Raw genomic sequence first — 26274 nt, forward strand, 5'->3', positions numbered from 1 at the left:
CCCTTTTCCCACACGAGTTCTGTTTCTCCCACATCCACTGTGCAGGAAGGCAGCTCCCCTTCCTTCCCCATGGGTTAGAAGCAGAAAATTGCCAAGATGCTGTTCCAGCTCTTCACACCTCTCTCCAACTGTGACCCTATAATCTCCATTTCCATGACTTTATCTGCTTCCATGCCCAGGACCCCAAGACCCCACTCCGAGGGTGAAGTTAGATATCCTGACATCACCTGTAGAACTCTGCGTACTTTACAAACCTCTCTCTCATCTAGTCTCATTTGCTCCTCCAGCAAATCAGTGAGGTGGGCAGGCCAGGTATTCCCATTTTGCAGTTGTGGAAACTGAGGCTCTGGAAGGTTAATGATTTGATGAGTGTGTGAATTTGCTTGGGCTACCACAGCTAAGTGCCACGGACTGAGCGGCTTATAAATCCAAGATCAGGGTGTCAGAGGATTGCTTTCTTCTCAGGCTTCTTGGCTTGTAGAAGGCCATCTTCTCCCTGTGTCTTCACATCATCTTCCCTTGATATGTGTCCAAATATCCCCTTTTTTATGAGAACACCAGTCATACTGGATCAGGGCCCACCCTAATGACCTCATTTAATCATAATTATCTCTTTAAAGACCCTGTATCCATATAGGGTCACATTCTGAGGTTCTAAGAGTTAAGACGTCAACATATGAATTTGCAGGGGGACCTAATTCAGCTTATAACACTGGGCATCATGGCTAGTTAGTGGCCCTGGCAAACAGATTTCCTGGCCTCATTTGTTTTTTGCCTCCGCCCTGTATTTCTGAGGTTGTATCTTGTTTTGCTGGCTTTGCAGCCCACCTCTTTGCCCTAGGCAACCCCTTCAGTCTGGCCTTTTCTATCCTTTTCAACTCTGGGGGCATGGTAGGGGCAGTGAGGTGACAGCAACAGGACTGAGTCTGTGAGTTAATAGGCTGGTCTTTTTGCCTCTCACAGAGTGAAAGGGAACCTTCTCTCTGGAAGCTGACCGATTATTTGACAGGCCAATCAAGAGCCTTAGCTGAGCGCAGAACTGCATTAATTTGCTTAATAAAAAAATCAATGCCCAGGCACCTAAGTGGCTGTTTGGACATTAGCCAAGTGAACAGAAGCTATAAAAGGATTTTATAACTTCTTTTTCAACAAGGACCTTTATGATTTAAAACACACGCAACAGCAGCAGCAGCAGCAGCAGCAGCAGCAATAACTCTGACATGACAAAGCAATGATGGACTCACCCTGTAATTTTAGGAACTTTGGGCTTTTATGAAGGAAAAGCACCATCTTGGACAGTGTTATCTGGCGATATTGAAATACTAGTTCCAGAAAAAATGTTATTCATTCATGAAAAAGTAAATACCAAGTAAGTGCTTACTTACTAATGTACCAGGAATGAGGGCAAGCCATTGGTTTTGTTGAGAGAAATAGCATTTTAAAATTTACACTTTAACATAATACTAACAATATTATTATTGCTGTTGTTTACCCTGTGCTAAGATTTGTATATGTATTCATTTAGTCCTAACATTCATGATATATGAACTGTTAACATCCCTATTTTTATAAGGAAAATTTAGTTTTTCCCAAAGTGACACCAACTAATAGTGGTGGGTCTGAGAGTCAAATCCAGTCAGCTGCCCTCAGAAGCTGGTGCTCCTGAAACTAACCAGGTCATTTGTTGGTCTGCAGTGACCCCTAATTGGGAGCATTGTCCTAGACCCCGTGATGCAGAGAATTTCTTGCCTTCACAGAGCTTGCTATCTTCAATATGTGAGAGCATTAAGTCCCAGTTTTGTGGGTATTTTAGAAAATATTTATGCATATGTCTCAGGAAGATGCTTAGGGCCCAAATCAAGTATATTCCTAGGGCAAGCGTTTTCTACACTGCAGTCCATGGAAATGTAAGTTATTTATATACTATTCATAATACCTGCAGGCTCATAAACATCTGCGACCTCACTGAATCGACACTGCTGTTCACCATCTCTCGAAAATAATCTCTTTCAAATGTTTCTTTCTTGAACCAGACCCTGGGGTTACTGTCCTGGTGACCCATGAGGGAAGGTGGTTAACCCTCAAATCTGTCAATTCTGTGTCAACGCAAGCCATAACTGGCTTCTAATGCTAAGTCAAATCAAAGAGGATGGAAATAATGCGTTCCAGTGTGTGATACTCAAGGGGAACCTAATGCAGAGAGAAAAGGAAGAAATCTCTGGCACCATCTCAGAGCCGGACCCCTGTTTTCAGTCAAAGGAATTCCATCCTCTCAGCGGGGAGGTAATTGACAGTATGGAAAGAGCAGCTGAAAAGGAAGTGCCCGCCAGAGCTTTCAACTGGGTTGCAGAGGATGGAAGAGATAAAAACAGTTTTTGCCTGGGGTTCTGATTTCAGGATCCGGGTTCAGACATCAAAGGCATGCTGTCTCACCCCCATTTCCCCTCTGAAAGCCTAGGAGACCCGCTCTGTAGCACCCCACATCTGGTAACAGTCCCGCAGGTGAAAGCAAAGAGGCTGCAGGGGGAGTGTGTGAGACTGGCCCTGTGCCTTCACTGTTATTGCCCTTGGTTTTTGTTCCTAGAAATCTCACTTCCCGGCCTTGCAAGATTACATCTCTTGATTGGCCCTTTGCGTCGCGATTTGCTAGACCTGGCCAGCCCTTTCACCGTGGCTCCCGTCTTTGGGAACCGTGGTCCTGGCTCTCTGGGACAAAGTGGGAAGCCTGTTTGGCATTTGTCAGCTGTGATCTCTCGTCTTTGGAAGAGTTTCTCGAACTCAAAATAACGAAACAAAATGGACAAACAAACATGCCTCCTTTGATAAGTGTGTGAGTCTCATGCCCCTGCCTATGAGAAGATGTAAAAGAATCTGTATCCTAGAAAATTCTCCAAATTTCTACCATAAAGATACTTTGGATGAGTTTACTATTAGTTAAAAGCTTCTCCTGTCTTTTTAAAAGTACGCATTACAATATGCTTTTTAAAGCTACCAATGCCTCCTGAGATTCTAATATATCCTTCTGGAAGAGGATATTGTTCTTGCCTTTTGGTGAAAATCACTTCTCTAAACACCCAGCCAGAGGTGCAGAGTTAAAACCAAGAGACGGGATCTGTGGAAAAGCCCACAGATTTGAGCCCAGATTGCGTGCTGCAGGCTTGAAAGACAGCTTCCCACCTCCCCCTTGTCCTCCTCCCCTTTCACTTGTGGCCAGGGGTAATGAGGCCAGTGAAAGACGTTTCCACAGGACCCAGCAGACAGGAACTATTGCTGCCCCTGAAAAATAAGCTCTTGAGAATGGCAGGACCCTGATAAACTGCCTAATAATGCCTTCGAGCGGTTCCCAGAGGGTGGTCCAGGACCAGCCACACAGCATCACCTGGGCCCCACGCAGAGCTGTGGGGACGAGGCCCAGTGTTTCCATGCACTCACAAGTCTGAGAATCACTGTATCAGAGAAACCTTTGTTCAAGAGGTCAGGAAAAGCAGGGCTGCCTTGCTAGTATCAGTGTTTTGGAAATACTTACAGTGGAAGCAGTTTACATTTTCTTCTCAGGCTCAGGTGTCCTAATTCGGGTTTCTCAGGCAGCAAGCAAATTCCGATTTCAGCCCCGTCAAACACAGGCGGCCGCTGAGTTGATCTAACAAGGCTGTGGGTCATTAACACTACCTGCTGTTCTCATTCATTCGCTCACTTATTTAGTCATTTATTCATTCAATCATTCATTTCTTTTACAGAAATTTATTGAGCACTTGTATGATCCAGAAAGTGTTCTAGTAGGGTGAATATATATTCATTGTCCAAATAGGCTGATTTGAATGAGCCATTTGCTCTGCCAGTTGCTTTTCTGTGACCTTGGGCTAAGGCCTGAACCTCTCTGAGGCTCATTTCTCTTGTCTATAAAATGGGGCCAATAGCTAGCTACTTTATAGGTAGAGTTGTGAAGATTAACTCAGATAATGAATAAAATTTTAAGCACTGTTCTGGGTACATGTTCAATAAATAATATTGATTATTCGCAATGTGATTGATCTTTAGGGCTCTGAGTGGTCCTTCCCAGCTGGAGTAGAAACTCCTATTGGGAGGTCCTAGAGGAGAAGGTTGAGGCCAGATTGCCGAGATCAGTGAATCTGAATGCTGCATACACATTAGAATCTCATGGGGCATTTATAAAAAATGCTGATGCCTCGGCCTCATCCCTAGGGATTCAGATTTAATTGGCCAGGCTGAGACGGATGGACTTAATCCTACAAGTAAGGGGAAATGAGCGCCCTGCTCTCGAAACTCATCTTGGTCTGATCATTTGTCATCGGCGAATTCCCGAGAAGAGTGTGTGTCTGGCAGCAGTCACCAGTGAGCAGTGAGTGATACCTCTGGGCTTGGGTTTCCTTACTTAGCCATTTGGTTGCTGCCCTCATCAGGGACTCAGAGCCCCATGAAATAGTTTGTTGAACTTGGCAAAGTGGCTCATGATGCTTGTGTTTATTCTCTTGAACCCATGGCGAATGGCTGAGCCTTTTTAACACATTCCCTTTGCTGCCAGATTCACAAGTTCCGCATGAAGTCTCTGCAGACTGGATCCGAATGAAGGACTCGCCCCCGTTACTAATACAGCACCAGAGCGTTTTCTTCGCTTTTAATCATGTGAATGAGCTCTTCAGCTGTGAGTCTGTCCAGCCACGTTTCTAATGAGTTTCCTATTAAGTTAGCTGTTTGACCTTCCAGTGTATTATTTTCATTGTTTTCATTTGATTACACCCAAGTCATTTTTCTAGAGGCTGGAGATTAGAAATAAAACAACTAAAAACTAATGCTACTCCCTGGCTGTCCTGCCTCGCCCTCTCGGGTTTCCTGGAATTCAGTATTTTCTAGTGCCTCACATAATACCACTTGTACTTGAGGCTAATTTTTAAAGGGAAAAAAATACGGAATCGTGTTGTCGTTTCATGTGAGGTCTTTGGAAATTAACTGGGATAGCTCTGTTAATTTGTCCTAGGCAGTCAGCAGCATGCGTTCAGGAAGACTCAGACTGTAAAAGAGGGCTCGCCACCCACCGCGGTGTCTGGCGGTGGGTTCATCTGTGAGGTATGGCTCTGAGACTGAGATCTGTGCTTTGGAGCACCGCTGGGGACTGAGTGATGGACCCTACTTAGGAGAGCAGGGCTTGCCTCCATCTCAGGCTTTGCCATCTTTGAGTGTTCGGTTACTATCTCCTCCATTCTCTTACTTTCTTCCCGTCTCTCAAAGGCACAGATGCGATCTCAGGTGCAGATTCTGCCAGTACATATCCTCAATGCTGCTGGATTTGATGCAGACAAGTCTTCATTTGTTCTCCTTGCTTAAATGGAGACTTACTGCCTAATGACAGGCTAACACTTACAAGTTTGCTTACGTACCGTGGCAATCTTCACATGAGGAGTGTCTTCGTTTTAACAGATGAAGAAACGGAGGCTCAGGAAGGTTAAGTAACTTGCCACAGTCACTCAGCTCGGAAGTAAATGGCAGAGCCTGGATTCGAACCCACGTAGCCTGGCTCTGGGTGTTAGCCTCTTAACCACTGCACTCTGTTGCCCATACATGGTGGGCCAAGCAGTGGCCACAAGCAGAGGTGTGATAACCACAGGCCTGGCTTTTCCACCCTGACTGGTAGTAAGGGTGGGGTGAGCCCCTGGAGCAGAGGCCACTGTGGGGTGGGGGAGACCAGGGCTGTCCTCCCAGAGGGAGGAGTTTCTACCCGCTTCATTGCTCCAACTGGGGAGCATGCCTTTTCAGAAGTTCGCTGTGTCAAGTACAAGAGCCTTAACTTTAGCTTGGAGTGCTTCTGAGACGTTCTGATCAATTGCCAGAGCTCGCTCAGATTCAGGATTTTGTAAGAGCGAGAGCAAGCGAGAGAGAGCGAGAGTAAGAGAGAGAGGCAAAGCCTGAGACAGAGTAATAGAGGCAGACTGTGGACATGGCTGATGAGTGTGCGCTGATGGTTGACGGAGCCCATCACCTCAGGGCTCTGCTCGTTTTCATGGAAATGCCCCCAGAGATGGTTGTGGAAGGAGGGTGGAGCCCAGTGACCCATCCCACACGGTGCCTTTGATCCCCTCTCCCATGCAACTCTTCTTTCCTGGCCATGTCTCCTGCCCTCCTATGACTTGATTTTGGGCCCCCAAATAGCACTAATGATCTCAGCGTGAATTAATCGTGCTCGGTAAGCCTTCTGCATCCCTTCTTCTGCAGATAGCCTATCTACTTTCTTACCATTTCTTCTGCCTTCTGTGGAGTCCACTGCTGGGTGGCCTGGTTGGCTATGGTTCTCCTTGGGCATGCCAGCCAACATCCAGAAAAAGTTTTGGTTTAAGAAAAGACAATTAGTGAACAAACTAAAGAGCCTCTCATTGTCCAAACCAGGAAACACATGGCCTCAGCTCTGACCAACTCATTGACAATGGGAGAGCTGCCAGTCCAGTTTAATTTTCTCACTCTCACAGCCTTGGGCTTTTGGATTTAAGGGCTCAGAGGACCATTCTGTGAAGCTGTGAGCCCATGAGGTGTTTGAAATTTAGTTCCGAGGAGGAAGATCCTGGAAACATGAATCTCACGTTGACTCAATGACCTAATTATATTGCAGATAATTCTTGCAAAGGAAAGATCACTCCATTTCCGAAATGAAAAATAAGCTACTTTCTGTGAAGATTCTACTGACCTTTAAGAGACGAGCATCCCCGAGGAATGGAATGGTACTTCTAGAAGTCTGAGGTTTTGGGAAAGTAATAAAAAGGCCAGCCATGTGGGCCGGCAATACCATGGAAGGAATGGCAGCATCCTGGAACTAATTTAGGGAATGGAGTCAATAGGAGGCAAAGGCATGAAGAGAATTCAGACTGGTCCACTCCAGGCCTTTGGCCTTTTCGCTTAAAACCAACAAACTAATCTTCTTCTCTTGAGGTCACATGTCCATTCTTAAGTAAACCTGCTCTTGACAGGACATCCTGCCAATCGATTCCCACCCTCTGTGTTCCCAAGCCCATTTTCTTCCTAAGTGGCCTCCTGTATGCGGCTCTGAAATGGCTGGTGGATGGTTAAAATCCCAAGATCTCCTCACTCATCATTGTTTCTCCTAGGCCAGAGCATTGTTTTTATAATACGCATTTTCTCAAGTTATGCGAATTGTGTTATTAACCCCGAGGGCAACAGGAGGGAATTGTTAGGAGTTGAGTAATTAGCATGCTTGTGAAAGCCAGACAAATCAGAAGGGAGAACTGGACTGTCAAACTGAACATCTGATGAAATTCAGAATTAATTTGGAGAAATAGCTGTTGCTATAGCAACCAATCGCCACTCTCCTTTGAAATGGAAAATAAACAAAAAACAAGTAAAATAATTCAAGTTGGTGTCTGGGCAGAAGAAGGCCCTTCTGTGGGACAGTAGAAGTTAATGAAGAGAGTGGAGTATTTTAGGATATGCTGAAACAATGGTGAAACCCTCACATACAAACAAAACCCAAGTCATCTGTGATGGTTCGGTTCTATGCCTGTTTTCTCTAGGAATCTTTTCAGGCCCATTCAAGTTACCACACTGATCTTTCTTTCTGGTTATCTAGGTACTTAAAGTCTGTATTGTACAGGTGAGCCCTTGGGTTATTTTGTAAGTACTAGCTTTATTCAACTGGATTAGCGACTCCTCGAGGACCAAGACCATGTCTTAATGCTACATTCCTATCCTCTTTAACACCCAGCAAAATGCTCAGATACATGCTGCAGACAGGCTGATAAAAGAGCGTTTTCAGAAAAGGTGGTGATGTTGGTTCTCTCTAATGAAGGAGAGTCTTTATTGAGTATTATGTAAGGCGAGTAAGCGGATGATGAAGGAAGGTTGTGGGGAGTTGTGGCAAGAATATAAGCTTTTGAGTCACACAAATTGGGGTTCAAATTCTTAGTGGTTTTCAAATCCTTACTGCCCAACAGAAATGCGTAAAAAAGACATGCACAAGAATATTCATTGCCATACTGTTCATAGTGACTGGAAATAACCCAAATGTCTGTCAGCAATCGAATGGATAACCAAACCATGATGCAGTCACAAAGTGGAGTACTCTGGCAATGAGGGTGAACAATCTTCGCCGGCATGGAATGACATGGATTATTCTTATAAATATAATGTTGAGCTAATGAAGCCAGACACAAAAGACTATGTACTGCATGATTCTATTTTTAAAAATCTTGAAATCCAAAACTAGTCTATGATATTGGCTTATATTTATCATACTCATAATATTGGCAGATGTATGTATACACACACCCACCCGCGCGCACACACACACGCGCACGCACACACACACACACACACACACATGAGGAGGCGGATAGTGACAGAAAGAAGACATGCGGGGTGCTGGCCATATTGTTTCTTAATCTGAGTGCTGGTTCCCTATGAATGAAGTAGGGATAATATTCACACCTATCTCATCGGACTGCTAATATTAAATGTGACCATTCGTGGCATGTAGTAATTGTTCAGTAAGTGTCAGCTATTGTTGTTATGACTAAGCCCTTCAGGGAAGGAGTGCTCACTGTCTGGGGAGGCTCGTGGGGAGAAGTGAGCCCTGGACTATTTCATAGGTCTAGGATCTGGGATGCCACCCTGCCCTTTGTTCTGTCTGTTTATTGCTCTTGGCAATGTCTGATCGCGTTTCTGACTCCTCGTCCACGGAGCTCCCTGCGAGCCTTCGAGGCCTCTGTGTTGCATTCACGGCCTGGTTCTTTCTCTTTTAATCTCGCAGCACCCGCCGACTGCGGGTAGTTCTGCTTACGATGCTCCGGTTTCTACCGTTGCTCACGCTGCTCCTTCTGCCAGGCCTGCCTTTCCTTTTCTTCTTAGCCTCGCAAAGACTTCAGTATCCCCAGTGCCATCTGCATAGTGGGTACTTCATAAAAATCTGTTGCCATACTGAAAACCCAGATCTGCACCAAATGGACATGGCCCCAGTGCTGTGGGCCGACTCCAGCTGAGCTAAGCTTCTATTCAGGGCTTTCATTTTCCTGGTAGACCTGGCATGTCAAGGGCCATAGTTTTCCTTACCACTCTGGAGCCACTGGGCTTCTGGGTAAAACTGTCTGGCCAAGAGACACAGGCTTTCATTTTTCAAAAAGGAAACCCTTCCCAACTGGTGGAAAATAAGCTTTTGCTTAGTGACTAATAACATAAACACAGACAAGATTTCTGGGCTTATAAATAACCAGTTGTGAAAGTGCCCAAGGGAAGCAGCCTTTTTTTTTGCCACAAGAATGGCCAAGTGCGTTTCTGCCACTTCGCTGATAGTGACCTTACTGTGGGCGAGGAGCCTCAGGCCACGGCTGCGGAAGGCGGTCACTCTTCAGGACAGAGTCCCAAGGCCTTGCTCTTATACGTTATAAGTCCTGGGCTATTCTGGAAAAATAATAGTTGATCTTTAAGATTCTTCCTGCGTGAAAATCCTGTGGTTCTGTAGCAGCCACAACATGTTTTAAAGAGTGAGGCCAGTGGGGAAAGTCTTAGGGTTTTGTTTTGCCACAGCTGCCTGAGAGGCAGATGAAGTAATTACGAGATTAGCTTCCATTTATTGAGCATTGGCCGAGGCACTGTGCTAAGGGCGCTGGGCCCGTGAGCTCACTGAATCCTCTGTAACCGTGTGAGGAAATTTTTAGACTCACGTGACTGATGAGACTGAGCTTTGGAGGGTGGGGAGGCAATGTATGTGAATCACAGAATGGTGACTGAGAGCGTGGAGCGTGCAGTCAGACCGCGGGCCCAGGCCTGGCTCTGCCTCGTACGCACTGTGTGGCCATGGCAGTTCTTAACCTCACCATACCCAGGTCCCCTCATCTGTAGAATGGGGAGACTCATAGGACCAAAGCCATAGGACATAATTAATGGAAAATGCTATTAGCACAGTGCCTGCACACAGTAGGCCTTCAGTAAATGCTGCCGTTATTATGAAGGGCTCCAGAAGCTTCATGCATGACAACGCACGGCCTCCTTGATGAATCATTGATGCTCCAAGTCTAGAACCGTGTGTGCATTTACTTCATCTAGGGTTACAATCATGGCCTTTACCATGAGACTCCAGCTGCTTCCTGCGGAATGGGTGGGGTCCCAGAGCCAGGCCTGGCCACTGTGACAACTCTTGCCCCTGGCTGCCCACCAGCCTCACCTGCAACAGGGAGGGGCTGATTTTATCACTCAGATATCATCTCATTCATCCAGTGTTTCCTGCACTGGCTCTTGGTTCGTTCCCCTGGATGTCATTAGGAATATCGAAATGACCAAATCAAGCTGCAAAACTCTTAAAGAAACCAGACGTTCCAAGGGCAATCAGGTATTAGCGTTCTCTAAGCTTGTTACCTGTGTTTGACCATGGAATGCTTTTTTCCTCCAGAATATCTTGCAGGACCGTATTCCATAGTGCTCAATGGAATATGCATTTGTAACTGTTCTCTGGCATGCCCACCCCCAAATGGAGCCAGCAGAGGGGCAAGCGGGAAAGATGGGGGACCAGAAAGGATGGGGATTCGAAGCAAGGAGTGGCCGGGGACGTGAGACAGGTGGACAGAGTCAGGAGATATTTTAGAAGTAGGACCAGCAGGACTCACTCGTGGAAGCTGCTTAATAAAATATTTGGCGTATTGAACTGTGTCGAACTGAACTGTGTTTATGTCTCATCAATGCCATGTCAGCCTATTGGATAGGGAAGAAGCCAGTCACTGAAGTGATCCTTTGCTCTTCCTGAGGCAAGTGACCCACACCTTCTGATAGTCACTGAAGGGACCGCTGGCTTTGGCCTCCTTTAGTCTTTGGCATCATACTTTTTTGGGGTGTGAGGTTCCTTGTTCTTTCCCTGTAAGTACTTACCCTCTTTCTTCCTTTTCACCCTTTTAGAGATGAGAAAACCCATTTGCCTTCTCCGGGCACATCCACTCTATCATATTTTGGAGCCTGAGGCATACGACCTGAGGCAGCTTTTCCAGTTTCCAAAGTTTATTGTTAATGAAAAGTGCACACCAGGCTGGAATCCCTGGCAGAAGCCAGAGCCGCAGGGTACACCGAGGCCAGCAGACATAGGAACAGCCAATTTTATTTGGCTGTTCTTTTTCCTCCTCCTCCCTGCCCTCCTCCTCCTTCCTCCTTCATTTTATCAGAGAGGTTTGGCTGGACTTGAAGGAGCCAGAAAGGAACTGAAGGGGCCCGAGCTTCTAGCAGCCAGTGACAAGGTATAGGAGGACAGGGACCCAGGCCCGGAGCACATTCCAATTCAATTCAGTTCTCATTAAATACACATTTATTGTGTATTTGTGTGTGTGTCTGGTTCAGTGCTAGGCCCCGGGGGTTCAATAATATTGATTTAACATACCTGATATCAATAGATTCTCCCAGCAGTTCTAAGAAGTACTTATTAATAGTATGCACATTTTTACAATTGATTAAACTGAGGCACAGAGAGGGCAAGCAACTCCCCCAGTGTCTGATTCCAAAACTACAGTTTTTGCCTCTCAAAGTCCAATCAGAGGAACTGGATATGCAAACCGGCAAATAAATCCACATAGTTTAAAAGTACCGTGATGCAAGTATCAGTTACTACAGTGAGAGGCCGAAGGGAGGTAAACTGGGGCCATATTTGAGTTCATCCTTAACTGATGAGTTGGAGTTCCCCGGCAGGTAAGACAGGTGGGAGTGAAGGCAGAGGGAAGAACATAAAGGTGGGAAACAGCAGTGTGTGTGGTGGAGGGGGAGAGGGAGAGAGAATGAGCGAGAGGCAGATACTGTGAGACGCAGCAAACAGTCGTGCCTTGGTGGGCTTAGGGGGCCTGACGGGTTGGTGGAAGCTGACGAGATGGAGGGAGGTAGACGGCGGTCCTTCAGGAAGGGCCTTGGGTTCCCTACGAATGTTTTTATACCACATCCCTTGGGAGTGATGGATTCCAAAACGTTTATTTTGTCTTTGCTCAAGGGACATCTTATGTGAAAGCCCCAAATCCGAAGCAGCTAGCAATGGAGTGGCTTTGGTTGAGGTCGTGCTGAAGACCTAGAGCCTGTCCTTCGTGGCCTCCCCTAGCATACCACACTTCCCCGACCCCCCTGTCACCCCCGGTCATCTGCCTGGAACCCCAAGGACTAAGTTGAGCAGAGTTTGAACATCACTGCTAGAGAATATCAGGGTTGAGGAGAGAGAAGCATTTACTACTGTGTGATTATTTTCTGTAATTATCCAGAATGCATTTATGAAGTTTTGAGTTCGTCGCTTAGTCAATATTGAGTCCCTATGCCATAAAGCACTCTGAGTGCTGGTGATACATCAGTGAATAAAATAGACCGACCCACATTTATATTTTACTGAGGGGAGACAAAATAAATACACAGAAGAGATGAGTAACAGGGCTAAGTAGGGTCCACAGGCTCATGTAGGACCTGGTGGGCCCCATTTGGAACTTTGGGTTTTATTTTGAGTAAGATGGAAAGTCTGGGAGATATGGAGAAAAGAGATGACAAGATTGGCCACCCACTTTGGGGTCAGAGTAGCTTATAATGGTCCGGGTAGTTGGTCCATATCGAATGGTTAATAAATGGTAGCTTTGTTTTTTTTTATTACCCATTATCCTTACAGCAGAGGGATTCTAATGGGAGGGATTTGGGAGAAATGATCCTGGCAAAGGGAGTCAGGTCCTCAGAAAAGAGAGGCACATTCCCTCGACACTGCAAAGGGACGTCCAAGAGTAGTCGTGATGCCGATGTTGTTCACCCGGCCAGGAAACCTGCCCAGCTCCTCACGATGCCAAATGGCCCGACTCGTGTCCTGACCGGTAGCTGTTCACCCCGCTTGCCCAGTGACATCTCCATTGTCTTCTCTCCCACTCTCTGTGGTCCTCAGTGAGCTCGTTGGATAAACAGGGCATCTGTGTGTTGCTCTCCCCCCCTCCCCGCCCCCACAGTGTTTGAGAACAAAGATAAGATTGTGATCATCATGGAGTACGCGAGCAAAGGGGAGCTGTACGATTACATCAGCGAGCGGCGACGCCTCAGCGAGAGGGAGACCAGACACTTCTTCCGGCAGATCGTCTCCGCCGTGCACTATTGTCACAAGGTACGGAGCCTGGCCGTGGTTTCTTGTGGCGCGATGGGATTTTTTTTGTTTGTTTCACATCGTGACGGTGATGTCTCTTCACCGTAGTACATAGGGAGAATTTGTACGATGGAAAGAAGGAAAATGACCGCTATCCGTAATTCAAGAATCCAGGGATAACCCACTATTGCTATTTTTGTTTGTTGCTTTCCAATCTCCTTCTTCCTACTCCTAACGTTTGTTTTCTGTTGAAACTTTTCATTTTGATTAATTTTAGATTTGCAGCTTCTAAGATGGTACAGAGAGTTCCTGTATGCCCTTCACTCAGCTGAGGGGTGTATATAACATCTTAACGTTACTGTAGTACGTTTGTCAACACGGAGACACCAGTATTCATATACCACTCTTAACGAGACTACACATTTTATTTGAGTTTCACTAATTTTTCTGACAATGGCCATTTCTCCATTCTGGGATCCAATCCAGAGTAACACATCGCATGTATTTTTACGTAGTTTGTGGTGTGCTTTTTCGCTCAGTATTTTAATCTAAACATTTTCCTCTGTTACTAAAAATTCTCTGTAATTATTGTAATTTTTGGACATTTAAGCTGGTTCTGATTTCTGGTTATTATAAACAGTGATCATCATCTTTATACATTAACCTTTCCTGTCATCGGAATCATTTACTTAAGAGAAATTTTAGAAGTGGAATTATAGGGCCATGATGTTCTGAACCTTTCTATGCTCTTGGTACCTTTTGTTGTGTCGATTACGTCGGCATAGATTACCTGTGTATGCTCACATATATTTTATTAACACGCCTAATGGGATATGCTCATGATACAGCCACACTTTAGCCACCCTTGGTCTCTGGAGATGGAAATGAATTACACACAGGTAATTCCAAGCCATATTTCAGCCATGATTGTTATTAATCACTTTAGTCTTGATTTCCATCCCAATCATACTTTTTTTCCTCCCAGAACTATCATACCTTGAACAATCATTCACTCTGAGGACAAGAGTGTCTTGATCCAACATGACATCCAAAATAGAGTCAGCTTCTTCATACAAATGATCGCTATATGGAGCCTTCAGGTTTATAAAATATTCTGGTTGATGGATAGTAGCTATGGAAGTTATTAGAAAATGACTATTTGAATCTAAAACCCTTAACTCACGTGAACGTTATTTGATTTCTCTTTGCTGACTCAAAAGGATCTGATGATTCAGATCACACAACATTTTGTGTTTTATCATCAGTTATCACCATAAAACATTACAGACTGTGTTTTCATTATTGGAAGTGTGCGAATATTTGGATTTCACATGAATGGGACTTTATTAGACTCATTCCATCTTCTGTGAAAACCAGGAATGCAACAGTATAAACCAAACTGCTCCCAATATTTAAAAAGGAAACGAAATCAGGTACCTAGTATTCCATGTCTTTCCTCCAGGAGCCTTGGTTTGTGCATTTCTGAATTCAAAATACATCCTTAAAGATTTGGGTTAGAAAAAGAGTAGTAGGAATACATGTTTTCATCTCTCCAGTCAGTGCTTTTGGAGATGTTAGGAACTGTCAGATGGAAAGGAAAGTAAACAATAAAGGACTAACTGTAAACGTGCAGATGCTGAACTAAAAAAGTCTTGAATGAAAGACAAAGAATTTCTGGCCAGTTCCTTTGCTTAGAAGAGCAGCTTCAATGCAAATGTCCTTTACACTGAATGATGTTAAAAACCTATTCCCTGTTATTTATATTCCCAGCCCCGAATCGTTTAGCTCTTCAGTTCCACTTCTCCTACCTACCCCCTTAAAAGATCACTGGGTTTTAAAAGAGAAGTGAGTATACTTGTTGTTACTGTTGTACAGACCAACAGCCTATTGGCTAATGACTTTTTTCTTTTTACCGTTCAACTGACTGCTTGTCACTGCAGTTCAGCTTCCAGCCTTTCCAGAGTTTGCCTGAATGGAAAGGTCACCCAGTATGGCAGTGACTTGGTCAACCCAGGGGCTACGGTCTTGGTCTTATTGGCCTCTCCCACCTTCACCTTTCACCCCACATTGAGTCCTGCCGAGTAGAGAGGGACTTTCAGAATCTTCTCTCCCAGCTGCTTAGGAAATACTCCTGGGAGTGCCTTTGTTATCTTCAAAGGATCAGTTTCGTGGGTCAGAATAGATCGAACCAGGCCCCTTTCAGCACTGGGGAGGTAGGCAGGCAGACAGACAGACAGACAGACAGACGTTCTCCGAGCCTTGCATTCTGAGTCCCCAGCAGAGAAATCTGCTTCTTCCTTGGGAAGCACATCACAGACAGACATTGTTTGCCGCCGCCGCCGCCTGGGACTCTATCGCTTTCACACAGTGGAATGACATTCCGCCAAAGGATCCCCCTGCTGTTTTACAGGCTCTGGGGGAGAATGGATTCCAGTCATTTTTCGGACGTTCTCCAAGCCTTGCATTCTGAGTCCCCAGCAGAGAAATCTGCTTCTTCCTTGGGAAGCACATCACAGACAGACATTGTTTGCCGCCGCCGCCGCCTGGGACTCTATCGCTTTCACACAGTGGAATGACATTCCGCCAAAGGATCCCCCTGCTGTTTTACAGGCTCTGGGGGAGAATGGATTCCAGTCATTTTTCCCTTAACCACACAGCAAGTGACTAATGCTCTTCTGTCGCTGGTCGCTGGCGGGAGCTTCATGACAGTGAGAGCAGCCCTGAAGGATGGTGGAGAAGACCACCGGGCTGGTGCATTTCTTTCATCTGTCAGATATTTCCCCTTGCTCTCCCTCCGCCTTCCCCTCTCTCTCTCATCCCAGCCGCTCCCATTCATTTCCGTGCCTGTCTTCTTATTTCAGAATGGTGTGGTCCACCGGGATTTGAAGCTGGAAAATATACTGCTCGATGACAACTGCAATATTAAGGTAAACCTCTTGCCTCATTGATTGATATGCAGGACCTGGGGTTGGCAGCCGGAGGGGAATTAAACTGCTGCAAACTGCAGCCTAGAAATAAGGCGGCTGCTTCCTTTCCAGGCAGGCAGGTGGGGAGCGTTATGGGCTTGAGCCCTCAGTTCAATTCAAGCAATTAAATTCAGTAAGCATTTTACCTATCTCCACGACATGCCAGACATTCTTCTTCATGCTGGGATGAAAAAGATGACTAAAATATGGTCTCTGTCCTCAGGAAGTTCATAGGCTACCATCATCACTGTAAAAATACTTATCACAATAACACACTGCATATGTGTTTCATATCATGTTTGTGTGCTATCACTTAAATTCAGTCTTTACAACAGCCCTATGAGATAGGTAGTTATTTACATTATTTAACAGGTAGAGAAATTGCGTCACAGAGAAGTTGAGTAACTTACTCGAAGTAACACAGAGATAGGCAGTTGCAGGTGGGGTTTGAACCCATGTCTGTCTGACTCATGAGCCCATGCTCATTTTGCCAGTGGGCCCCGAACTATTTTAGAGCTGGAACTCTTCCCCTGCCACTTTCCTGTCATTCCCACCCCATATCTACTACTTCTCCCTCCCAACCCTCCCACCCCTGAAACCAGCTGTGGAACTGGGAAACTGGCTGAAATAATGGCAGTGTTCGCCGTTGGGAATGAGCATACCGTCAAGTGATGGAGTTTACTTTTATGGGGAGTATTATTGCTGGCTGCTGCTGGAGCTGGAGAAAGTTCTCCTGGCCGCCAGGGTTCAAGTATCTCCTGCAGAGCACTCCAAATGTTCTTTTGATCACATCTGCAAAATAAGCAAGTATGGTTTCAAAATAAATGGAGCTCGCCGCATGGGTTTCACAATGAAATGGCCTTAGTCCTCCAGGCACCAGGGGATCCCTTTAATTGGCCACTGGTGACGTTAGTGCCTCAGCCCTGGTCTCCGGACGAAGCATGGGAATGACCTTGCATCGTCCTCTTTTTTGTTGTTGTTGCTGTCAGTTGAGGGGGTGCATCGCTATGTCCTTACTCGGAAGGATGGAGTTGCTTTGGCGTTTGGATTCTGTTTGCAGACTATGGTGGTCACTGTTCGTCGCCATCATGCTTAGAGATGCCCCTTGAAGCCATGTCTGGGTGACCTCTTGTTCTTGCGAGTGATGGACCATAGTCACATACTTCTATGTAGTCCTTAGAATAAGGAGTAAACAGTTGGTCAAAGCAGTTTTCTCTAGGAACAGGAAGTGAAATCTCAGGGCCCTTCCATTTCTTGGCAAATGGAATATTTGAGAAGGAAACTAGCTGTAGAGTTAGAAAATTCCATCCTGTGTGGCTTCGTAGCTGCTTGACTTTGGGAAAGCCACTTCTCCCTGTTTCCTCAACTATAAAATGGGGTGACAGTAATGCCCACAGGCTTGTTTTGAGGACTAAATGAGATACTCTGTGTTTAGCAATAAAAGCTGCTGAGTACTGTGCAGTGAGTGAGTCAAAGTTAAGAGAAATAGCTTCATCGTTGGATAGCCTGAGTTTGAACTGCACCCCTGCCCCTTACCAATGGTAGTATTTTGGACAGATAAATTCCTCACCTATCTAAGCCCGTTTCCTTATTTGTTCAGTAGGGATGCCAGTCCCTGTCTCTGAGAATTGTTGATTTGCTCATTTTTTTAGTGAGTATTTCCTGAGTAGTTTACTGTGTGCCTTGCCCTGTGCCCTGTCCTGGGGAGTCAATGAAACGCATGAGGATTTTAGATGCTATATAGTCAAAGCACTTAGCACTAACTCTTAATGTCCAAGGCGCCTGCTTAAACAGCTGGCCCCTGGAGGGGAAATTGAAGAAGTCAGCTGCTCTGAAGGTGCCTGGAGCCTCGGGACTGGTGGTCAGGCCATGGCTGGTGAATCGGGAGGGGAAATTGAAGAAGTCAGCTGCTCTGAAAGTGCCTGGAGCCTTGGGACTGGTGGTCAGGCCATAGCTGGTGAATCGGGTACTGGTCTGAGGGACATATTCTAAAGGTTTATGTCATCCACTCTGGTAACTTTCTCTGCAGATTCTTCCTGCCACCTGTCCCCAGAGCTCTCATAACTAAGTATAGTCTTTACAAGGCCTGGAATGTGAGCCTCTCGGTTGGGGATTGGGTTCTGTAATACAGAGTGACCTCTTGCTCTCATGATGTAGTCCCAGAAGCGATAAGGCACATAGCTTCCTACAGAGTCATAGAATTGCCCAATGCAGAAGAATGGTTAGAATTCTGAAAGCAATTGTGCTGGGAGCAATAGGCAGGAGCCCAGGAGAATAGCTCATTTGCATAAGCAATAGAGCCTTGATGTTGAGCCTCTCAGCTCCCAGGACCAAGTCCTTCAATCTATTAGGTAGGGAAATAGCAGACACATAGCACATTATAGAAATTAAAGTTTCAGTTATATCTTTTTCTTTAGGATTCTTAATCCTTAAGAGTTTCTACTTCTGGCATTTACCGAGGTAAAACACACACATGCATCCCAAACAAAAACCAAACTTTCCTGCTGTCTGACACTAATACTTTCTTCTGCTTGTTTAAGGAATGCCACTAGGATCTGAGAATCCTATAGCTTGAAAGAACCTTGAGGGTCACTTTCCAGTCCCTTGTTTTAATGGTTATGGCCCAGAAGATCTAAGTGATGTGTCCAAGATCACATACAGTGAACCAGTATAGACGAAATTATTGTGTCTTTGTTTCTCCAGAATGTGGCCCATTAGGGCCCAGTTTGTCATACAGTAGGTCCTCTTAAACCGTTTGAGTTTGGAGTGAAGGTTGACACCCAGGATTAGAACTCACTTTGTTTTGACTTCCAGGCAAATTCTCTTTTCATCATCTCACACCCATTTCCAAGGTTTTTAAAAATGTGTTTTGACTGGCATTGATTTGTCTTCTGGCTGTATATATGTGCAGCTCTTCCTGAGTCAGCATTTTGATGAAAATATATTTAGTTTAGAGAAGGCACTTGTGACAAAGGCAGGTGGGCACAGACACATGGCCACAAAGCTGGCCTCCATGTTTAAGAAAGCCCATGTCATCAGTGTCTGGACCGGGTGACCATGGTCACTGATCTATTACCAGCCAAGGGGATAAGAGCAGCGAGGTGCCTCTCAGAGCCCCCTCTTGTGCCTCTCTAAATGTGGGTGCATCTTCCCTATTCCAAGGGTGGAGGGCATTTGCCCACGAAGCCTATGAAAATGCTACTGATTTAAACTTGTCACATGTCACTGCAGTTTTGCTATGAGCCATGCAGCTTGTTCTTCTTGCCTCCCTGCCTGATGTCGATTTTCAAAGAACACATCTGGCCTTGGAAATATTTATCTGGCCACTGTGAGAGGGTGTGGCTTCTAAAAATATTCACACAGTCGGTCAGCAGAAAGAATGAGAGCAATGTGCTTCTTTGGGATGCATTCCGTCCTCTGTGGAGAAGCATGTCTACTAAAATAGACACCCAGTATAGCTTTAATTTGCAATTAATAAAAACAGGCCAGATTCACATCCCAGCCTCTGGAAAAAGACAATTCCCAGGAGGCTCCTGTAAAAATGCCTTACAATGAGAAGAGGTCCAGGCACTAGGGTCAGCTGACCTCCTCAGAGAGGGCTGGGAATTTGGTGAGCTCCCAGGGCTCAGAGTAGAGGGGCGTAGGGGGAAATGGCCCATTACCCCTGATGACAATGGAAATTCAGCTGCTGCCGATAAGAAAAGAAGCTTTGAATAGTCAGGGCTAAGGCGAGGTTGGAACCTCTGAGCCTTAACAAGACTAAGTGGGGCAGCTCAGGATGTGGGCCTCTGGGCTTTGATTATATGAATGTGAGAATGTGTATTCATGCATTAATTAATCCATTCATTTGTTTGTTCATCTGTCCATTTGTGTGTGTGTGTGTGTGTGTGTGTGTGTGTGTGTGTGTGTGTGTGTGTATGTATGTATATGTATGTTTATATATCCATGCGTGCCTGCATTCACTTCTGCACCTAATCATTCAGCAAATTGAGTCTCTCCTATCGACACTATTTATTCAACCACAGATATTCACGAAGTTCCTACTGGGTACCTGGCCCTGGCCTGGATGCTGGGAATTTAATAATGAACCAGGTAGTCAGGCTCCTGAGTTCTCGGAGCTCAGAACTAGCACTTGTTAAACTATCAGTCACAAGGAGCCATGAGAAGGATACCTAGGTGAATGAGGAAAACAAGGTACCTGCCCTCATGGCCTTAGAATTTCAGTTGGGGACACAAACAGTAAATGAAGCAATGTATAATGTACATTTATCTGATAGTGAAGAAAATCCACACAAAGGGTGCAGTTGGAGGATGGCTGGTGCCATTTGGCTAGGGTGGTCAGGGAAGTCTGCTTGCATAGGACTTGAACCCCTCGAATCCACCAAGCTTTCTCCGGATTCCTGGCCTTTGCACACATAGTTCCCTCTGCCTAGAATGCTCTTCCCATTGTTCTTTGCTCCCCTCCCACCCCTACCCCACCCCTTGAGTCTCGGCTTGAATGAATCTTCTTCCAGGAAGCCTTCTCTGCTCTTTGTCTCTTGGCAGGGCCTAGTGGCCCTACTATGTGCCTTTTAGTGCTGTGTATAATATGCTGTGGAAGTGCTGAGCAGGAAGCGGTAGGTCTATTAGCTAGATGGACCAGAAAGCCTTCGCTGAGGAAGTGGTGATCGAACTGAGTTTTGAAGGATGGGTAGGAATTCAACAGAAAGGAATGTAATGGTCTTTCAAGGGGAAGGAGCACCAAGCACAGGAACAGGGCATGGAGGCTGGGAGAGAAAAGTGACCTTTATGGAGCCAGTGCTGGAAGCTGGAGTCCTGAGCCAGACCCTCCATATGCTTTATTTCCTTTGGTTCTCAGAATGTCTCTACCAGCATGGGTCTGACGACTCCCATTATACAGATGAGGAGTCTCCCACAGCGTATAAGCAATGGGGCTGCTTCAAACCTATGGCTATATGCCGCTCAAGTCCGGGCACCTGATACATTCTACTCTTTACTACTCCCACCCAAATTTGCCCTAAGTCCAAGAAAGCATCCCATGAAGACACGTTTTGGTTCTTGCTTCAGTCAGTCTTGCCTTGTCTGTAGGCAGCTTGTGTTCAGCTGTCCCTGGGAGAGACTCTCCAAGTGCAGGGATGCCAGAGTCGAATGTGTAGTGAGCTGGGAGCAGTTGCTCATTGGTGTCCCCTGAAAGGCTGCCTTTTGGAGGTGCCATGAGTTAAGGGCTTCCCCAGATTGCATGGAGCCGACCATTTCCAGTCCCTCTCTCCCTCTCTCTCAGCGGTGTGAGCTTAGATTTTTTTCGATGATGAAAGCTGACCCCATTCACTTTTGCTCATTGTTCCACTCTCTACCTTCACTTCCTGACAGCTCAGGAATGAGGCTGTCATGGGTAAAGCCACCACGATTAACTCCAAGGCAGGAAAGGGGCTGTGGAGTGTGTCTTCCTGTATGGGGCCGCTGTCTTCCTGAGGAGTTCTGCAGAAAGCCCGCTTCCTCCTCAGCCACCTGAGAGCAATAACTCCCCTTAATGTGGAGATTTACAGCAAGGCGGCTCTTCCTTCAGGGAATTTTAGGCCAGCCACTTTACTGCCCTGGGCCTGCTTCCTTATCTGCTACTAATGGTACCCTCCTCACAGGGTTGTTGTGAGGATTTAATACATTAATGTATGTAGTATTCACAGAATAGCCGCTGGCAAGTCGCAATGCGGCTATTATTGTAATATCTCATTTAATCTAATTTTGGTTTTCATAATACCGTGTGATTGGTGCTATTGCAGTTCTATTTCCCAGTAAAGGAAATAGACTCAGAGAGTTTAAAGTAGTAATTGCTAACATTTATTGAAGGCCTCCTATGTACAAAGCATGATTTCCAGCTATCGATTCATTTGATTTTCCATCAGCTCCACAAGGTAAGTTGCATTGTTATTATCACACCAGTTTTACAGACGAAGAAACCCAGATTCAGAGTTGCTAATGTGCGGTGAATCCTCTGGGGATCTCGTTAAAATTCAGACTCTGACTCAGGAGGCCGGGGTCGGGGCCCAGGATTCTCAGTTACTGATGTGCTCCCAGCTGGTGCCGATGCTCATTTCTCTTGGCTCTTTGGTGGGCAGTGGCTTATTGGGTTTAGTTCAAACTTTGTCTTGCCTAGCAAACAGTGCTAAGTAAACCAAACCATCAGCAGTATCACAATGGCTGTAATTTATAGGGTCGGCTGGGACCAGGACTATTCCGGGACTTTATATAAGTGTTCTTTGGTCCTCGCAACACCTGTATGAGGTGGGTTCTATTCTTATTCCCATTTTGCAGATGAGGAAATTGAGTGTCTTGGCAGGTCCCACCAATAACCTCGTAGTGCTAAGGCCAGGGTTAGCCGTAGGTTCTTCTGGCTCCTAAACCTCTGATCAGCCCCATCCACTGCACTTCCTCTTCGGCACTGCAAGTGACTGTCAGATCACTGCTTATGTTGTCATTGTCATCAGCATCCTTTCCCAGCGGTTAATCATCAGCAAGCTGGTACTTCCTTTTTCATAGGGTGAACTCACGGTGATTAGTCCTGCCATCTGAGATTAATCCTTCTTTATTTAAATCGTGGCAAAATCTATGTAACATCAAGTTTACCATTTTTAGGTGTGCGGTTCAGTGGCATTAAGTAGACTCACACTGTTGTGCACCCATCACCTCTGTCCATCTTTTGCATGTTCCCCGAATGAAACTCTGTCCTCATTAAATAATAACTCCCCATTCCTCCCCTGGCAACCACCGTTCTACCTTCTGTCTCTATGAATTTGACTAGTCCAAGTGGGCTCATAGAATATTTATCCTTTTGTATCTGGCTTGTTTTCACTTAGCACAGTGTCTTCAAGGTTCACCCATGTTGTAGTGAAGTTAATTCTTTTGAAATGCGAACAGCCACTTCCTACTTTTATCTTTCTAACTCCGATTTTCATCCAGCAGCTCGATAACAACAAAAACTTAAAAAGTTAAAGACATGACTGTTGACTTCCCGGTTTCCTTTTCAGAGTCCAGGCTGAACTGACCAGTCCAGTGTAGGCACAGAGGGTGGTTCTGAACCAGTGTGGGGCAGGGGAACAGTCTTATAGTTGATATAAGCTCCTCATGGCATAAAATCTTAAGGCTGCGACCCAAGTTTAAGTGGCTCCAGTTTCGAGAACTACGTGTGTGTGTAGATGCGTTGATTAATATTGTTTTCCATTGAAGTGCCAAGAATATGGACTAATCTAGATTTCTATTAATCTTCTGTCAGTGGCAATGACAGCTTTACTGGGAGAGGCTGATAAACATCAGTCTCTGAGGATGGGAGCGGGTACAACATAAACACACTTCTCAAAAGGGCTACAAGGAAAGCAAGGATGCCCAGACTCGGAGAACTCCCAGTGTGAGTTGTTTGTGTGTGTGCAGATTTGCACGTGGTGCTGGTGGGTGCTTCTCACACACGTGTGTATTTGGAATCTCATAGGTGCCCCAGATGCCTCAGACATTTGGGATGGGAAAGAATGTATTTTCCTCAGGAAGTGCACTGTGCTGTGCGGTTCCTCCCTTAGCTGAAGTCAGGACGAGGCCCTTGACTTCTCAGGGTGTCCCAGGCTGTGTGTGTGCGGATTTGCATGTGGCACTGGTGGGTGCTTCTCACACACGTGTGTATTTGGAATCTCATAGGTGCCCCAGATGCCTCAGACATTTGGGATGGGAAAGAATGTATTTTCCTCAGGAAGTGCACTGTGCTGTGCGGTTCCTCCCTTAGCTGAAGTCAGGACGAGGCCCGTGACTTCTCAGGGTGTCCCAGGCCGCAGTCATTCGGTGCCTCTTCTGATTGACAGGGCATGCTTCATAGAGCTTCCAACCAACTTCCTGGAGCAAGTCAGGAGCCTTTGATAAGATAGTGGAATTCAGGGCAATGAAGTGCAATCTGAGCCCCAAGAATGCGTTTTCTGAGGGTGGTTTTTCACAAGCTACTTTCAGTGACATTCCATTCATTCAGGGACGACTGTGACAAAATAGGCTTATTCTAGGGGCTGTGTTCAAAACAGCTTGAGTGTGTTTGCAATCAGGCCGGGCTGCTCTCTGGGCACGGGAGTCACTCAGCCTGTTTATAAGCCTCACCTGAAAACCGGCTTGGGCAATGGCAGAAGCCCGCAGCGGCTCAGCTTGTGAGGCTGGAATGAAAGGCTTAGAGTGGAGTGAAATGTGCCCTAACCCTGCGACAGGGTGGCACAGTGGTCTGAAGCTTTAGGGACACAGGGGTTCACATTGATGAGTACTAGTTAGCTCTCCTGAGATGGATAACTTCATCTCCCTGAACCTTGGTTCTCTCATCTGTTAAATGGGGTTTAAAAAAATTGTGGTAAAATATCCATAACATAACATTTACCATTTTAATGATTTTTAGGTGTACAGTTCAGTGGCTTGAAGTATATTCCCATTGTTGTGTAAATGGGGTTTTAGTGTAAAGTGTTTGATTGGAGGTTGTTCAGTAAGTGGTAACTAAGTTTATTATTATTATTTTGTGTTGCCTAGTAATTATCTTGTGCTTTTCAAAATTAATGACTATTATAGTGACAAGTGTTTCTTGGGTGAGGGCAGGTACTAAGCAGCGGATGATACAAAGATGAGGGGAAAATGTGGAATCTGCCACCTGCAGGGGCAGGGGGCTCGGAGTCTAATAGGCAAGATGAATTTATACATATATTTAAGTATATATATGCATATATGTACATAGCTATATAATATAAGCATATATACACGTGTGATAGTGTGATAATATGCTTATACATACATAATACATATGATATGTACATATGTGAATATATATATGGAAGAGGGTTACCATAAAGGATAATAAATAAAACACTTCAAGAAACTAAAGGAAAAAAAGAATGACTCCAAAGGGTGTGCAATGTAAGAGAAGCAAAGTTAGGTAAAACATTTGTATGGAACTTGAAGACTTGAAGGTTATAAAGCACTTTTACATTCATGGTTCATCTTGATATATTTGTTTTCTCATTCTTACATAATCTTGTGAGCTGGAACAGAATAGGGATCATGGCTTCTCATTTTCTGGTGGGTAAACTGAGGATCCAAGTAGGTAAATGTCCTGCTCCATGTCACGTATATGGCTAATGGTAGAATTTGGGCTGATGTATGATGACTCAAAACCCAGTGCCCTCAGCCCATTGCATCTAGGGTCACAAGATGGGCAAACTACAGTTCTGATCAGAGTGCGGGTGCATAAAAGGTGGTAGTGTCAGGTGCACAAGTCAGAGTTTTCCAAAGTGTAGTTTGCACATCACTGTGGTGCAGTCTTATTTTAGGTAGGCCTCAGATGGACAACTTTCAAATGAATAGTTATGCAATTTAATGTTCATCAGAAACATCAAGGCTATGATTTTGTGGCTACTGTGCAGGCAAGTCTAAATCAAAGTGAAGGTCGAGAGAGTCCAAGTCAGAAGTCATTTTAAATAATAGTGCATGTAGTGTGCAGATATGGCAGAACTTGTGTTAGATGCCAAGGACTGCAGTTGAGAATCATGGCCCAGCTGTGTTGACTGGTCCTCTTATGAAGACCCAGGGCTGGGAAGAAAAGCTTGACTCAGCGGGCAGACCTACTCGGATTTCTCTCAGCTGCTCTGGTGCTGATCCAATGCAGACGCTTACTGCATCACTAATGGGCCTCCCCCATCTTGCTTGTCTTTATAGATTGCTGACTTTGGGCTTTCCAACTTGTACCAGAAGGACAAGTTCTTGCAAACCTTTTGTGGGAGTCCACTCTATGCATCTCCTGAAATTGTCAACGGGAGGCCTTACCGAGGGCCGGAGGTGAGCAGGTTGCCTGTTGTATATGATGGGATAGGTAGGGGAGGCTTGGGGGTAGAAAAGGGGAGAGGGCAAGAACTAGATCCAGGAAATTCTTTAAAAACAACAACAACAACAACAACAACAACAACAACAACAACCACGAGCAAAGAAAACTTTAAAAACTATGATTATAAAAGTCATAACATACATATCCGGGAAAAAATTTGAAAAATTCAGAAAAGTCTAAAAGAGAATGTAAAGTTACTGCAGTCTACCGACAAAAGGTAACCCCTTAATATTTTTGTGACTTTTTAAAAGACTTTTTTCCACTGTAAATCTCTGCATTTAAAAAAAAATTGAAATCATTATATATATGTGTGTGTGTGTATATATATATATATATAT

At 45.3% G+C, this 26274-nt stretch overlaps 1 protein-coding gene across 1 annotated transcript in view; it reads left to right on the plus strand.

Moving 5' to 3' along the window:
• NUAK1 (NUAK family kinase 1) overlaps window positions 1–26274 on the plus strand; it is a 71432-nt gene that overhangs the window by 36301 nt on the left and 8857 nt on the right. Inside the window, exons 4-7 of the mRNA XM_025048757.1 lie at window positions 4544–4663; window positions 12954–13105; window positions 15946–16011; window positions 25771–25890. Coding sequence (XP_024904525.1) covers window positions 4544–4663; window positions 12954–13105; window positions 15946–16011; window positions 25771–25890 — 458 coding nt within the window. The remainder of the gene's footprint in view (window positions 1–4543; window positions 4664–12953; window positions 13106–15945; window positions 16012–25770; window positions 25891–26274) is intronic.

This window comes from Pteropus alecto, unplaced genomic scaffold (assembly GCF_000325575.1).
Source record: "Pteropus alecto unplaced genomic scaffold, ASM32557v1 scaffold94, whole genome shotgun sequence".
Lineage (NCBI taxonomy): Eukaryota > Metazoa > Chordata > Mammalia > Chiroptera > Pteropodidae > Pteropus > Pteropus alecto.